We start from the raw sequence: 17,654 nt of genomic DNA on the forward strand, positions 1-17,654 counted from the left end.
GAAGACTTCTGAGAATAGACCTCCTCAATCTAGCAGAAAAAGTTATAACAAGATCCAATGTCTTGGAAGCTGAAGACAAACAGTGAGGGTGGATTCTCTAGTACTTGAAGTCTTTAAATGAAGGTTGGGTGTCTTCTTACGCGCATGCTCAAACACAACCAGCAGGTATGGACTTAATGCAGGAATTCTTTGGTGAAAGTCTATGGTTTGTGTTATTCAGGTGGTCTGACTGGATGATCCTAATAACCCCTCCGCCTGCCCCCCCCGCCCCCGGCCTTAAAATATATGAATTTTCTCAACATTTCCTTCAAGTTTTTTTTTTAAAGTAATTCCTGCCTGATTTAGCAACCTTTGATACCTCATGCTTAAATGGCAACTCTTTCCTATGCACCTCAAGCTTCAGAAAGAAATACATTTTGTAATTTCAGACTGCAAGAGCCATTGCCTGTTACTTCCTCCATATCAAAGACAGCAATCTTCCAGATGCATGTTTGAAGAGCATATATGGTTGATCAGGACGTACAATCTGTACAGCCCTATGCCACAAGTAGTGATCATTCAAAACTAAAATCACAAAAGGATGGTTTTAACCACAATTTTCTAAGTATTATCTACCTTTTTATAGAAAAACTGAGGAACAGCGAGGCAAAGGTCTAAATTTCTTAAAATAGCTGTTAATTTTTGGATGGCCAGTTTGAGACAAATTAGTATTAGATTTTCAGAGCCAACGAGCAACTGCAGCTCATATGCACTTCAACTGCAGATGAGTATGCTGTGCTCCCCTGAAGATAAGGCCCCACCTATCAAGCTGGACACCCAAAAATGGAGTTACTCAAATTATTTGACACTTTGGCAAGTTCGTAACAAATCTAGGAAGAGAACCCAGGTTTCATAGCTCTGTAGTCATTGCATCAAGCTGCCTCCTATCACTAGAGGGGGCTGAAGCACCAAATGAATCCAAAATCCATCATAAATTACAGGGCCAATCCTTTTCCCATCAAAGTCAGAGATTTTGGCCATTGGATGCAATAGGAGCAGAACTGAGTCCACACTTAAACACAGGCTTACTTCACTGTATGAAGCCACAGCTGATTGCTTGAGACTTATACTGAAGGAATAAAACTCAGTTTCAAATATGAAATTGGTTTCTGAAGTAACCCCATTTCTGCAAATTCCCTGACTATATCTGCACTCTGAAAAACATGACTTCATTTCACAGCGCTTTCAGGATTTAGAAAAAAACAAATGCCATCCACATTTGTTGGTAAATTGTTTAGCCAACATAATGGGTTAAATCTATTTTTTCTTTAACATGAAATACACTATTGGTGGTCTTTACTGAGAAAAAATTATTTTTTCTCAGCCTTCTCTTCTATAAAAACAACAAAAGTGTTCTCAAAACTTAAATTAAATTTACAAAGTTAAAGGAATTTTTTGTTTGTTACCCTACAACTAGACTGTGCTTTAAAATAGCCTGTGTCTAAGCAGGAGGGATACTTAACATTTTGACTGCACAAGAGTTAAATTTGTAGGATGTACTAGCACATGAGTGAAAGTCTTACAATTTCAGTAAACCTCAACGACTGGGGTGCACACAATCTTCAAGAATGGGGATTTGATTACTTAGATGTACACAGACCCTGACTTGCTTGCATTTGTACAAGCATCTAGCTTGGACTCTAAAGATGTTGTATCATACAAGACAGGCCAATGTACCATGTCACCATACCAGAATGGTTTCCTAAAATTTGTATTTATTAAACCAATACACACATTGGATCAGGATCTCTTCAGTTGTTTCAGATGAATATAAAAAGCAGGTAATTCTTTAAATTGATGGCTGTTGAATAGCTACTCTATTATTTGGCCTTAATTAGCCAAATTTCTTGTTTTAAATTTCATCTTACACTTCATGGTTCCTCAGTCATCATCTTGCTGATTTCTTTTCTGTCAAGGAAACAGGAAAATTAATATCAGTGTTAGATACACTTATCTTAAATAAGGCACCAACCTAACATTACATATATTTTCCAGAGATTGACATTGGGATGTGGCAGATTCTGTTCCCTACTGGAAACCACCACAGGTTTTTATTTACAATAGGGAACAAAATCTGTCACATCCCAATGTCAACCAATAAAAATGCTCCCCTAAATAAGAACTCTGGAAAACTAAGAATTACAGCCAGGGTAATACCAACATTCACCATCAAAGAAAAATCTGACCACACAGGTGCATCTTGCATTGCATCCTGAAACTGGAAAGTCTCTAGGTGTGACAAGCTGCTGGTTGTACCACACTGCAAAGCAGATGACCTACCACTAAGAGTCTAGGTTTTCATAAGGCTCATCACTATCTATTCTAGGTATCTAGGCAGCTCAATGCAAACTTCCCTATGTGACACTCACACAAGGAATACACAGATCTCAGCAATAGGTGCACCACAAAAACCAATACAGATTAGATGGTGTTCCCATCAGCCACTGCCTGAACAAAAGATCCTGAATGTTAGCTTGCTGAAGGTAGTACATCAATCGGATTAATGGGCTTGGCTTGTTGCTTAGGCTTTGGGGAAGGCTGCACTTGCAAATTTTTCATAATGCGCCCCCTTCCCACTCAGTAGTACATATACTAAAGGTTTTCTTCTGGCCCTGGGACAATGCAATCTATTTTCCTCTTAACTCTTTTTAGGGCACCTCATGATGAGACAGCAATGGTTTCTGCAGTCCCTCTAGCAAGCTTCTCAGCTAACAGCTGAAAATGCCTGCATCATAGGCTAGTGCAACAAGTTTCGGATAAGCCTCAATATCATGGATTCGAAATGCAAATTCTGATCCTTCTAGCTCATAGCTGAACTTCACAATACATATTACTAGCAGACAAGAGAGTCATTGTTAGGTCATTACCACGGCCCCTAACACTGCCAGCCTCCTGTGAACATTTCTGAGAACTGAAGTTATTCCATTTTACACTCCTATACAAAGGACCTGCAAAGTTGCATAGCTGGAGAGGTGACTTCAAGTACTAATAATTAGTTTTGGTTTGAGCATAAGAACATCGTGCTCTTCAAAACCTCACTATAAAGTGCCACTCAACTCATGGCTCCTCGAGTATATTTCTCTACTGAGAGGATTCACCAAAACAGAATTTTTTAGCTACGTTTTTGTTAAGGAGACTTCAGAGTACACCATACTGTGGGCCTATTTAGCCCTAATACTGTGCCCAAGGGCCAATGAGTAATTAACCTTCATTAGAAGGTCAGAACAGAGATTCATTCAAACCCTGATATTGTGGGCTGCCTATCTGAGGACTAGAGTACAAGTGGCTACTGAGCAGTGCTAGTAAGGAATTTTCCATCAAAAATGTATTTTAAGGATAACTGTTGATGACTAATATTGAGGATACTTGGAGTCTTATAGCTGGCTGATGCCAAACAAATCCTTGGGCTTTACCTGCCCGCAAAATCTCGGAGATAGAGCATTAGATCTTTCACTGTTGGTAAGGAAGAAAGGAAGAGATTTGTGCTGGTACAAAAGGAGTATAATTAGAAGTAATAGGATGAAATTGAAAAGGGGGAAGTTACAATGGATGTAAAAAGATTGCTGATAGCAAGTACTATTAGACTGCGGAATAGTCTTCCAATGGAAGTGGGGAACATTGCAAACTAGACTGGAAAAAAGCACCAATTTGTTTTTATTATATATAATCATCCAGAGAATAGAGACACTCTGTGCCCTGAAGAAGGACTTCCGTCTAAGACAAGTAACATGTAAAAAGTGAATCTCTCACAGCACATTACACTGTTCTGAAGCCTGCAATTTGGATTATTTATGTCGATCTACAAAGTTGTGAGTGGTTGTGGGCTTGACCACCTGAGAGACTGCTGTTGTATAGAGCACTACTCTTGGTTAAAATCTTTCAAACTGCCTAAAGTGGTTGAAAGGAGGCAAAAAGATCATTTCAGCCTATGAACAAGTCATGGATACTTGTTGAAAAAAGAACTGAGAAATTAAGTTTGCTTGAAGTAAAAACTGCTTAAAGCGTTTAAAACTTCTTGTGACATTACAAAATTCTTTTGGTATTAAAAAATTTAAGTTTTTTTAGCTTTCAGCCATTCAAACAGCACATTTCCACTTAGCCTATATTTATCTTTAAACAAAGAAGTGAGCATGTGTTCCAGTAACATTTTCATATTCTATATTATGCAGTAGCTTTGCCTAAGGTAAGGTAATAATAAAGTGACAGTTTGTTCTTGGTTATTACAAGGAAAAACAATAAATCAGTCCAACAATACACACACACATACACACCTCTCTCTCTCTCAAAAAAAATCTTGATTTTATAAGCCGAATGCTGTAATCCTTTTATATGAGAATACCATAATTCTATGTGCTTTAGTGCACCTGTTTTACAGACTCCATGGTCAGAAATCCCTCCATTGCGGTTTGCTTACCAGTTTGAGAAAATCAACTAGTTTGTGAACATCTTCTCCAGTAGAAAGATCTACAAAGTCCTTGGGCAATCGATAGCTCAGGTAAGGGCTAGGCTGGACGGTCACTTTGCTGTTTGTACAGCGGAATGCTGGATAGTCCTTAGAGAAAGACAGGTTAAAAAAACCTTAAAGCGTCTAACTGCAATTAAACACATTCATTTTTTTTCAGCTACTGGTAACACTGTTTCAATTGCTCTGGCATTGAGTTTATTCAGTATACTAAAAATGGAATCATCACAGAGTGACACTGGCCTTTTAAAATGAAGCTGCCTCCTGGTTCATCTTACAAGAGGTCACTTGGGCCCTAGAGGGGAGAGAGACCTGGTGAGTCTGAGCTACATGAGAGCCTGACAACAGGGTGAATCAGTCAGCGAAACGGGTGGATGAGAACGGCCTGGTCCAGTGGGGGAAAAGGGCAGGTGAGAGCTGCCTGTTGGCGACTGGAAGAGGTCTCCGGGGAAAAGCACAGAGAGCAGAAAGCTCTCTGCAGGATCTCCATGAAAAGAGGGAAGAATTATCACAGAAGCCAGAGCAATAGAGGGAGATACCTGCTGGCTCTCTGAGCCAGAGAGCTGAAGCCAGAGGACCAGGGAGGGCTAAAGTCTGGGAGTGAGGGACACTGAGGCTAGACTTGGTGTTGTCTGTACTGTTTGGACTATGCTAGAGAAATGGACGATGTTTAGGGACTTTTGTAAAGGACTATTTTGCACTCTGTTTTTATAATAAACGGGCCCCCTGGAGGGCTACACTGGGGTAAGAAAGCTTCCAGTGGAGCTATTGGGGACTCTGATAGGGAAACTGAGGCAGGTGCAACCATTATGTCATGGCCTGCTACAGGAGGGCATTCCAGGTGGGGATCGCTCCATGACAGGAGCATTCACAGATACTAGGGTTTCCTATAAAAAAAAAACTTCTGACCACTTATGGGTGGAAATTAAAATGCTGTTAAATATTCAGATCTCTCCACACCTCAAGCCTCCAATCAGACACTCACTATATTAATACTATTGATACAGTATTGATTAAGTAAATAAGAAGTAACAGTGCCATAATGATTGGTCTCCCCGTCTGATAGTGAACTTTAGATAAGGCTGTTGGGTCCTCAGCTAAAAAGCCTATCTGAACACAAGGATCTAGTATATAATTTCTAGCATCAAGAGCCTTAAATCCCCCTTCAGTAAGGGCTTCTGATTTAAATCCATATTTACAAGTAAAATCCTGCCAAAGTTAAGGTCAAAGACTTATGCAGCAAATATTTGTTGAAACCAAAAGATTTTTTTTTAAGCTTCCATTGCTAGCCATAAGTTCTGGGTAGCCCCATCTCCCTTTTAGTTTCACAAACAGGGATATGTAACTTTATAGCAGTGGTTCTCAGCCAGAGGTCCAGGGCCCCTGGGGAGCCACAAGCAGGTTTCAGGGGGTCCGCCAAGCAGGGCCAGCGTTAGACTTGCTGGGGCCCAGGGCAAAAAGCTGAAGCCCCACCGCATGGGACTGAAGCCCAGAGGCCTGAGCCCCTCCACCTGGGGCTGAAGCCTGAGCAACTTAGCTTCATGGGGCCCCTTGTGGTGTGGGGCTGCGGGCAGTTGTCCTGCTTGCTGCTCCCTAGCGCTGGTCCTTGCTTTTATATGGAGAAAGACAGTTATTGGGGCACAAGGGGGCTGTGGAGTTTTTAAACAGGAAGTTGGGGGGGCCTCAGAAAGGAAAAGGTTGAGAACCCCTGCCTTATAGCATGGTCAATCTTCAAAGTGCTCTATGGGTGGCATGAGAGGTAGGTAAGTTTCCTCATTTTACACATGGAGGCAGAGAGATCCAGCAATTTTACCCAGAATCAGTAGACCTAGTTGCTGAGCTGGAATTAGGACAAGATAAGCCATTCTACTTCTCATTCCAGTTTACACAAGGAAGCTGAACAAAACATCTGGTTTGCACACATGCAAGAAAAGTGAAACCCCTCAAAATTGACTAATAGCTAAACCACATCTCCTGGACAAAACACACTCTGAATTATTCAGGTAATAAACATAAGACAGAGCTGCTCTCAAATCTTTTCATATCATGTGGGCCACATCTTAATGTCTTGTGGACCACCTTCCATCACATTCACCACCACACAGTCCACCTATCTCCACTTCATTTGCAGTTTCTTTGTAGCATCTAGAGCAATTGCTTCCATATAAGAGTAAGACCTTGGTGAAGACCCTGGGAGCAGTGGCTATCCCGAACGGGAGCACCCTGTGCTGGAAATGATGGGTGTCCACTGTGGAGTGGATGGATATCTGTGTGAAAATAAGCATCCTTCATATTGAGAGCTACAAACCATATGCCTTTCTCCAAGGACAGAATAACTGCTGCCAGTGTGACTGTATGGAACTTGAGTTTGTGGATGAAGTGACTGAGATGGCAAAGATCAAGGATCAGTCTCCATCTCCTTTTCCTCTTGGGTATCAGGAAGAAAGCTGATTAGAATCCTGTTCCCTGATATTCCGTGGGAACACATACTATTGCTCCCCACTGTAATAAGGAGTTCATCTCTTGGGTGAGAATGCTGTTGTGAGAGTGATCCCTGAAGGGGGACAGGAGGGTAGTCTTGGAAAAGGTAGCATGACAAACTCTATTGCATTGCCATGGTGGATGATGTCCAAATCTTGGCTGGAGGTTGAAGCTATGACAAAGCCTGTGAAGGGAGCCCCGGGAAGTGAGGTCTCGGTCTCTTTTGGCTTTTCCATAGAGGCTCATAAGGTCTCAGAGTAGAATTGAAGAGACCTATAATGTTGGGTGGAGGGTTAGTGGTGGAATTTGTACTTTGGGGCAGGAGTATAACTGCCTAGTGAGCGAAGGGTGGCCTGGAGTCCTTGAGGGTATGCAGCTATTCATCTGTCTTTTGGTAAAAAAGATGGGATTCATAGAAAGGGAGGTCTTCAGTAGTGTTCTGTACCTCCATGGGAATACCCGAAGAATGGAGCCAGGACTCTACGCATAACTATGGCCATTGCCATAGCCCAGGAAGAGGTATCTTCTGCATCCACTGCTGATTGGAGGCTGTTCTGGATACCAGCTTTCCCTTCTCAACAAATACCTGAAAACAGGCTTGATTGTGTTGTGGCAGGCTATCAGTAAATTCCTTGAATTTACTGTAATTCAGGGAGCTATATTTGGCTAGTAATACCTGATAGTTCACGATCCTGGATTGTAGGCTCCATAAGGAAAATACTTTATGTCCCAAAAGGTCCAAACACTTGCCCTCCTTATCAGCTGGTATAGATTGAGAGTGTCACTCAGTTGCAGCCTGGACAACTAGCAAGTTTGGTGGAAGGTGAGAAAAAAGGAACTCAGACTCCTCCTTGTCAGTAACATAGTAACTTTTTCTGGCCCTTTTGGGGGTAGCTGTGCATGTGGCAGGGGTGTGCCACACCATCCTAGCAGGCTCCAGAATAGCATCATTAATTGGTAGTGCAATCCTGACCGGTCCTGAGATGTGGAAGATATCCAGAAACTTACACTGGGTGTCTTGGATTTCGTTCAGGGGAATCTGGAATTCCCCCACAACTCTAGGTAATTTCAGGAACTGTTGCAGAAAGTTATTCAGAGGTGAAGGGGATGCTGCAGTCACTGCTTTCATCTGGAGATAAGGAGAGAAATCTTGCTGGTCCCAGCAGCACTGCTGGGACTGGACCAAGAGGTTCTTCCTGTACCACTGGATCTGAGCATCTGCTGGAACGACCCGTAATGGGGAGGCAGGCCAGAAAATTTCCCTTGCAAGACCAGGCTGGTTGTGAAGAGGGGCAATAGGACCAGAGTCCTCACTATGGCCAATAGGCCAGATCCAAAGGGGGTTGTGGTGGTCCCCATGGCATGGCGTACCAATGGCTCTGAGGTGGCTGAGATGGTAGATGTTGCCAGGGACATGGTGGTCTCCGTGAAGGTGCATAGGGGTGATAAGACATAGTTGGCTCTTCTCCCAGTTCTGATTTGTCAGAGGAGGGGAAGGCGGTACCAATGGTGGTACCGGTGAAAGGGTGTAGATTATTGGAGAGGATGGTGAGAGGTCTCATACCTGGGGTATATCCTGTGGTGGAGAAATGATCTCTCTAGAGGTGGAGGGGACTGACGGGCAAGGTGACTCCATGTCTGGCAAAGCAAACACATCCTGGATCGCAGCTATGGCTCTGGATCTCCTAAGTGTAAGAGGCACACTCTCCTTCCTGGGTATCTGTGCTGGCACCGTGGACTTTCCCAGAATAAGAGGATCCCATGTCTTGTGGGGTGCCAGTGATTATGGTACTGATGGTCCAGTGCTTGGAACAGCCAGATACCAATGTTTGTGGGACATCTTGTGCCTATGGGAATTTTTCTGACCTGCCTCCCCATTACGGGTCCTTCCAGCAGATGCTCGGATCCAGTGGTACAGGAAGAACCTCTTGGTCCAGTCCCAGCAGTGCTGCTGGGACCAGCAAGATTACTCTCCTTATCTCCAGATGAAAGCAGTGTCTGCAGCATCAAACTCATGGAAGCAGAATCCACTTTCTTCGATTTTGAGGAAGACAGTCCTAGGCTTATGGATCGGATTTGAGCACGGTAGTGAAAGCTGTGTTACTTGCTGATTCAGGCCGATGAATGAGAGGGTTCCCCAGCCTGCATGGGTGGCGGGTGGCATAGGATGGGGAAGGCTGTGCCTACCCAGAGAGCCCAACATGGCCCTGCCCATGCTCCTCCCCGAAGCCCTGCTTGCTGCCCTTCCCCCTTGGACCCAGTTCAGGCAGGCTGCTCCTCTACAGGGAAGCAGTGTGCTGGGGCGGCCGGGACTTAGAGGTGGCTGATGCCACACAGTGCGGCAGTGGGGGGGGCGCTAGGGCCGTGTGCTGCCCAGCTGCCCTGCGCTCGGGGGCTGCCCACTCGGGGATGGGTGGGGCTCCGGCAGAGGAAGGGGGTGGGTCCTCAGGCAGGAGGCGGGTCCGGCCGGGGGCTAGCCTCTCCCAGCCGGCGGTTCACCCACGGCCCATGCCAGGCCTGGGTCCGAGTGAGGTCTCATGGCAAGCTCCATGGAGGTGTTTCTGGAGGCAGAGAGCCTGGCCTTCTCGGCTGTGGCTGGAGAAAGATAGGCAAATTCTGTACCCGGATGTGAGGTCAGCTTCCTCCAAGCAGTACAGGCAGCACCGGTGTTAGTCATTGACCAAGAAGCAGCGTGGGCAGAAGGTTCAGAGTTTGAAGCCGGAAGTCCTGGGCAAAGTCCGGTACCCGCATATGGGTACAGGGGTTTTGGGGGGGCGTTGTCAAAGAAAACAACCCCTCCCCCCAACTCTATCTAAACTAAGCACTAAAATTATGATAAAACTACAACAAACAGGCAAAACTAGTCTAAAAACTGGCAAACTATGTACACTATCTTATTTAAAAGTGCATCAGAGATGAGGCCACTGGAAGTTCCGACCCAGACCATGTGGTGATGAGAAGGAACTGGAGAGGTGGGTCAGTCTGCCCTGCACTTTATCACCTCAGACAGAAGCACAAGGCGAGCCAGGGTGCATGGATGGACCAACAGACACTACTTTCAAAATCTCCCACTCTGGGTGCATGCGTAACCCTTGGAATACAATACAATAAGGATCATCACTCGAAAAAGAACAAAAGGCCAGCACCATGTGACGACTCACTTCTCCACAGATCACCAGACAAACGCTTCACAAAGCACCAGTAATCTATGGTTTGAGAACCAACATTTTAAATGCTCCCTCCAAGAGTTGCACTGGCGTTGGATGAACTGAGTCTTAAGTTTTAGTCACACGGGAAGAATGCCAAAGGACTGATAAATGAAGTGTTTTCTTCCTACCACCAGAATTTTGGGTTTACAGAGGAATTGCAACATGGAGCAGGGAGGTGAGAGCCTCTCTATACAGTTCCAGTGAGACTGCACTTGCAATATTAGGCTTAGGGGTCAGCTCTCCATGCAAGGAAGATCGAGAAGTTGGTGGGAGGCTTAGAGAAAAACAAACGGGATTATGGAGGTGGGGTGATTAAATTAGAAACACTGGGAAAGAAGCAGAGGTTGGTTAAGTAATGAAGAAAAAAGACAAATATTTGAAGGGTAAATACCAAGGAGTAAAAAGAAATTGTTTAAGGTGCAATATGTGCAAATAACAAGGAGTAATGGGACAAAGGGAACAAAGGTAAATATTAGGACAATTTCTTATAAATCTGGTCAAGGCTGCAGAACAGAAGCCCCATTTTCCATTGAAAACTGGACAAAAAACGTATTTGTTGAGCTTGAACACTGTACAGACAAAGAGGAGACATAGCTCCTGCTCTCAAGGAGTTTACTATGTAAGGGGCTGATGTGAAGCCCACTGAAGTCAATGGAAGTGCGCACACTGACTTTAACAGGCTTGGGATCACATCCTAAATACACTGGTGAAAAAAATCAGAAGCTAGACCACCTTTTGAGTTATCTAAATCCATCTCTCTGACACCGCAGTCTTATTCTTTATCATATTTCCTTACCTGTTCCACAGCCTCCCCTTCACTATGGTCACCTTTCAAGTTCTTCCCAGATGTCAATTCTTCCCATGTAAACAGCAGAGAGTCTGTTACTTCACCAAAGGGGTTAAAATCGATTAACCAGACCTTACTCTGCAGTACAACAATGAAGAAAATAAAATATCAACAAACAAGAGTGTATGTGAAATAAGAGGAAAAATTATTATCTGCTTAAGCGTGGAAACAAAAACATACTGCATGGGCTGTTGGAAGACAGTTTTCATAAGAGGTCAAACAGGTCATGTAAACTGATGCAAATTCTATGCCGTTTCCTTTGGAAGGACCTTTCAGATTAGGCTTTACAGGGATTCTCTCTGCTCTGTGTAGACCTTAGAGATCCCCTGACACTTTGGGTGACAACAGGCATTTGCCCTACATGTCTTTTTCTAAAAGTTCATTTCCTCACACCAATCTTGTGACAGTGCTATATACAGTGGCAGTCTGCAGGATGGCTGCTTCCCACCCCGGAGATGGCTGCATTTCAGGAATACTGTGTAGTTTTTTTTTAAAATGCTTTGGGATCCTTTATGTTGAAAGAGATTTAGAGTCACAGATTCTAAGGCCAGGAGAGACCACTGGGGCCACCTAGTCTGACCTCCTGTGTAACAGGCCATACAACTTTCATGAAATAATTCAGGGGTTGGCAACCTGCGGCACAATTTTGAGCGGCACGCAGCTGCCTGCCGCAGTCCTGGCCCTTAGCCCCACTCAGCCCCCCCGCCCACCGCTCTCCCCTGCGGGGGCAGGAGGCAGAAGCTTGGTTCTGCGGCAACCAAGCTTCTCTCTCCCCCGCTTCTTCCCCCAGAGTGGTGCTTTCCTGCCCCGCCCCCTCTCCTTCCCTGCGCCAATCAGCTGATGGCCCGGGGGAGGGGGAGGGGGAGGGGGAGGGGGGGAGAGCGGCAGCCTGCAGGCAGTTCCCTAGAGGAGACAGAGAGAGGTAGGGACGGAGCCTTGGGGGAAGGGGTGGGGGGAACAGGGCACATCCCTTCCAGCCCCCTGCCATGAGCCGCTCAGGGCAGGGGGCTGGGAGCACCCCTATGAGCCAAGCACCCCAGCCCTCTGCCCTGCACCCCCCTCACTGTCTTCTGTCCTACACCCCCCCACCCCTCTGCCCTGACCCCCCACACACTCAGCATTCTGCCCTGTAGCCCCCACACCCCGTCCTCTGCCCTGACCCTTGAACCCCCACCCAGCCTTCTGCCCTGCACCCCACACCCCAGCCTTCTGCCTGACCCCCACAGCTTTCTGCCCTGCACCCCCATACCCCCAGCCCTCTACCCGGACCCATGAACCCCCACATACCCCCAGCCTCCTGCCCTGCACCCCCACCCCCAGCCTTCTGCCCTGACCCCCACAAACTCAGCTTTCTGCCCTGCAGCCCCCATACTCCCAGCCCTCTGCCCTGAACCCCGCCCACCCCAACACATACCCAGCTCTCTGCCCTGCATCGCCACAGCCCCAGCCCTGAACCCCCCCCACAGCCCCAGCCCTCTGCCCTGACCTCCCACACACACTCAGCCTTCTGCTATGCACCCCCACCCCAGCCCTCTGCCCTGATCCCCCCCACACTCAGCTTTCTGCCCTGCAGCCCCCATACCCGCAGCCCTCTGCCCTGACCCTTGAACCCCCACACAGCCTTCTGCCCTGCATCCCCAACTCCCTGCCCTGAACCTCGCCCACCCCAACACATACCCAGCCCTCTGCCCTGCACCCCCACAGCCCCCTCCCTCTGCCCTGAACCCCCCCACATACCCATCCCTCTGCCCTGCACCCCACAGCCCCATCCCTCTGCCCTGAACGCTCCCCACATACCCAGCTCTCTGCCCTGCACCCCACAGCCGCATCCCTCTGCCCTGTACGCCCCCCCACATACCCAGCTCCTTGCCCTGCACCCCCACAGCCCCATCCCTCTGCCCTGAACCCCACAAATGCAGCCTTCTGCCATGCACCCCCAGCCCTCTGCCCTGACCCTTGACCCCACACCCAGCCTTCTGCCCTACACCCCCCATACACCCCAGCCCTCATCTCTGAACCCCAGCCCCAGCCCTCTGCTCTGACCCCTGAAACCTCCCCATCCAGGTCTGGGGTCCCGGCCGCAGGCCCTGCTCAGCCCGCTGCCGGCCTAGGTGAACAGAACCCCAGGCTGGCAGCGGGCTGGCGGTGTAAGATCAGCATTTTAATTTCATTTTAAATGACGCTTCTTAAACATTTTGAAAACCTTGTTTACTTTACATACAATAGTTTAGTTATATAATATAGACTTATAGAAAGAGACCTTATAAAAACGTTAAAATGTATTACCGGCACGCAAAACCTTAAATTAGAGTGAATAAATGAAGCCTCGGCACACTGCCCCTGAAATAATTCCTGTTTGAACAAGAGCAGATCTTCTAGAAAAGCATCCAATCTTGATTTAAAAATCGCCACTGATGGAGAATCCACCACAACTCTTGATAAATTGTCCCAATGATTAATTACCCTCACTCATTTCCAAAATTTGGTGCTGCATTGGGTGGGACTCAAACCCTGGTCAAGCCCTTGGAAGGCATCGTTGTCACCACTATCCCACTTGGCAGATAATTTAAAGACTAACTTGCATTTATCTAAGCTATGTATATGTAGCCATTAGCATAGCATCTGAGTGTTTCAATCTTAGTGCATTTATCCTCACAACGCCTCTGTGAGGTAGAGACATACTATTATCCCCATTGTATAGATAAGGAATGGAAGAAAGCACAAAGAGACTAATATGATTTGCCCAAGCTCATACAGAAAGTCTGTGGAGGAAATTGAACCTGGCTCTTTCAGGTCTCAAGCTAGCACCATAAGCACTGGACCATCCTTCCTTTTCAGTAAAATTTTACCTATTCTGATATTTAAGACAAATTAGATTGCAATGAAGCATTACTCCTTATCAGTTGGTAGCAAGAATTCTCTCAATTTAGGTATCATATACAAGCCTAGATTTACCAAGTAGAAGAAATGCTGTATGTACCATATTTGAGTGACCAAGGAGTTTTCCTTGTTATTCATCAGAGACATAATTCAGTGCAATTTGAAAACAAAAGACTAGATAGCTTAGGTCATGGCATATTTAATTTTCTATTCCTTCCCTCCACTCCATCAAGGTCCTCTTTCTCTAGGACTACCAGAAGATCCTTTCTGACTCTGTCTACTCTACGGGAGCTACAGCAGCATAGCTATGGTGCTGTAGATATGCCACTGTAATCCCATAGTGTCGGCACAGACTACGCAATGGAACAGGGTTTCCTTCATCACTATTGCAACTCCACCTCCCTGAGTGACAGTAGGTAGGTTGACGGAAACATTCTTCTATTGACCTAGCTGTGGGCAGGGAGCGGGGACTATAACGAGGGCCAGATCAGCATAGCTATGGCACTCAGAAGTGTGGATTTTTCACTCACCTAAGTGCAGTAGCTGTGTTGACCTAAGTAGACCAGGCCTCAATCTCCTTGATACAATTGACAACTTCCATCCATTTCCTCTAAAATCCCTTTAAAGCTGTGAACACCAGCTTCGTTGCTGAGCAACATGAAATTTCCTCCTCTCCCACTCCCTCCCAACTACAAGTTTAACATGCTGCCTATGGAGCCCTCATAGGCCCTGCTGGCCTGGAAAATGGAAGACAGAAATGGAACCCAGTTTCACACAGCTTTTCATGAGACTCCCTTGCTGCAATATCATGACACTTATCATACTGCAAGTAAATGAAGCTTCAATAAGCTAGTGCCAGGGCCGGCTCCAGGTTTTCTGCTGCCCCAAGTGGCGGGAAAAAAAAAGCTGATCGACGGCACTTCAGCGGTAGCTCAATTGCGCCGCTCCATTCTTCAGTGGCAGTTCAGCGGTGGGTCCTTCACTCCCTCTCTTCCTCTTCGGTGGCAGCTCAAAGAGGAAGAGAGGGACTGAGGGACCCGCTGCCAAATTCCCGAAGATCCGGACATGCCGTCCCAATGGCGGATGGAGTGCTACCCCTTTGTATTGGCCACCCCAAGCACCTGCTTCCTTAGCTGGTGCCTGGAGTCGGGCCTGGCTAGTGCACAAGCTCACTATGGTAAATGATAGTACTGAAACCATAACACATTCAGAGAACTAGAGTTTGTTAATATGGAAAATACAAGCTGTAGAGAGAGTGTGACACTCTGTACCTCGGGGGAACACCCTGCACCCCCATGTTCATCCTTATAATACGATTATGTGGTATCCAATGCAAAGTTTGCCATGTCGGGTGTCTTCGGAAGGTCATGATTCAAGACGGCGGTTCCTAGGGTTGTGTCTGGGACCGGAGATATTGGCTAGTGTCATTCAGTTGCACAATCCAAGCAGCGGCTGGCCAAAAGTGCTCACTCACGTAGCTAGGAGCAGCTTACATGCTAGAGGCTATGTGTGAACAGCCCAGGAGTGGGGGTTCTCATAGCGGAGCAGGGTAAGGCCGGTTCTCAGAGTCGAGGACTGGAGTGACCTAGGAGATCACTGGTCCAGATAACACCAGGGGAACGTCACAGAGAGACACTTCAGCTGTTAGTTATTGCAGAAGGGTAAAGAAACAGAGTTGGTTTTGCACTGTTGAGCTGCAACCATGGTGTAGCAGCATTAACACCACCAGGGCAGCACTCCAGGAAGCAGACTATTTGCATCAGCCTGGCTTATCATTTTCAATCCCTCTGCTTCTCTTCGCAAATAGTCAGATATTCTAATTATAATGATGTTTTGCCTGTGCTATCATCAGAGCATCTTGTCAACCCAATGACATCAGGAAGAAGAATTTATCATTTGGATTCCTACCACACTGGAAAACAAGTTAATGAACCAATTTGTGTTTCAGAGACAGGCAATGGCTGGCAAAGTTCGCTCTGCGGTTCAGAGGATCTTTCCTCCATCTCTGAGATTTTTCAGCTTGTTAAAAGAGTGGGTTTTTTTTTATTAAATGTATTCAACTTAACGGTTCATAGGGATTTTACAATCAGTTCGTTAGGGAGTTTTACACTGCATAGGCTTTAATATCAAAAAATAAATGATGGGACCGGTGAAAAGCAAGAACTGAGGTCTATGGGCACCACAGCAGCATTTTCCTCTTCCTGCGGAGACGGAAAAGAGCCAATGTGCCTTCCACAATCTCTAACTGTTCCCAAAGCTTCTCCTCTAGTTGCTCTTATATCCCCACTGAACTTTGGTAATTGCTAATTGGTAAGAGGCGGCATAAAAAATGAACAGATCTAAAACACTCCCCTTCAGCCCCTCTGAAGATTTATTAAAAGTAAGGCATCTATCTCTGGGTCAGTCACTGAACAGTCTTCAGACTAAGTGGAAAAACAAGACTGAAGCATACCTAGGAAACCCAGAGTAAAATTTTTGCCAAAGGCCCTAAAACATAATCCAAGACCACTTTCACATAGTAGCTACAGAGCAAGAATAAAGCTATTTAATTGCAGGCTTCCAGTATTAGCAATCTCTTGTCACTTAAGACAGATTAACATCGGCTTATATGTCTGAGCTGCATGCAATTGTTTTTGATAAAACCACTTACGGGCATCTGCATACATGTTAGGTGTGTCTCTCTGCCTCTTGGTAAGTTGCTAATGCAGCCTTTGCTGTCTCAAAGTTTGGGTGCCTCAATACTGAGTGTTTACTAGGCAAGCATAGAGTCATTTTCCGTCAAAGATAGCCTCCTTTTCTATGTTCTCAAACTATGTAGCCTCAAGACTATGCCTGATGTTTTCTGAAGATCCATTCGTGTAGCAAAACCACCACCACCACAAGAGTGAAATTAACATAGGCTATATTTGTATATGATGAGGGGAAACAAGCAATAACACATGGAATGTATTTAGCACCCTAAAAATATACACTGGTCGGTCTATTATAACATGATAACATTCATTTTATTTTCATAAAAAGATAAAAAGCATACTGCTTTAAGGAAGTAGCTATAATATAAGAACATTTAAAGGAAGTTACAAGATAGATAAGAAATATCACATTAGTAAAGGTAACCAGCAAAGAGAATTGTCACATTTCCCTAATTTCAGCCGTGTATGCATGCCCACAATGACAGTGCATATGGGGCTATGAAGCCCAAGTGTTAGTTTAAAATTTAGAAAAAAGAGTTGTGAACTAACAATGGTCTGAAATACCTTCATTATAATACTTTGCAGTTCTACAGTAACTTTTATCTAAAGATCATAAAGTGTTTTACACACAATTAAGATTTGGGAGGTATGCAAGAAATGTACAGGGATTAGTTCACACAACACAAAGTACAGCTACCTCCAGGCAGCCCATCACTAGACAACAGCTGAGAGCAGAAGTAAAGAAAGGTATCCAAAATGGGCCATCCAACCCTGGAGCGTAGCCTCTCCAGTGCTAGCTGCCTAGCTTTGGAGACCATCTGGCTGTAAAGATTGTGTTAGAATGGGTATCCCTTAAAGCTGGCTGGTCTGCAAAGCCAGTCAAGAACTGACAAGACTGAGTTCAGGGAAGCCAGTGCACAGCAGAGGGAATATCGGTAATATCACCTGAGAGCAGAAGCAGAAGGACTGAACTGAGTTTACATGAGCTGTATTAGAAGGTATATGAAAGCTTGCATAGAACAGATACATTCAAGTTGCTTATG

At 45.7% G+C, this 17,654-nt stretch overlaps 1 protein-coding gene across 1 annotated transcript in view; it reads right to left on the bottom strand.

The window, feature by feature from the left end:
* Positions 1-1,734: 1,734 nt before the first annotated feature.
* CDC123 (cell division cycle 123) overlaps positions 1,735-17,654 on the bottom strand; it is a 67,312-nt gene continuing 51,392 nt past the window's right edge. The window contains exons 11-13 of the mRNA XM_039519423.1: positions 10,988-11,116; positions 4,454-4,591; positions 1,735-1,947 (exon numbers count right to left, since the gene is read on the bottom strand). Of these exons, the coding sequence (XP_039375357.1) occupies positions 1,921-1,947; positions 4,454-4,591; positions 10,988-11,116 (294 nt within the window). The 3' untranslated portion in view covers positions 1,735-1,920. The remainder of the gene's footprint in view (positions 1,948-4,453; positions 4,592-10,987; positions 11,117-17,654) is intronic.

This window comes from Mauremys reevesii, linkage group 1 (assembly GCF_016161935.1).
Source record: "Mauremys reevesii isolate NIE-2019 linkage group 1, ASM1616193v1, whole genome shotgun sequence".
NCBI classification, from domain to species: Eukaryota; Metazoa; Chordata; order Testudines; family Geoemydidae; genus Mauremys; species Mauremys reevesii.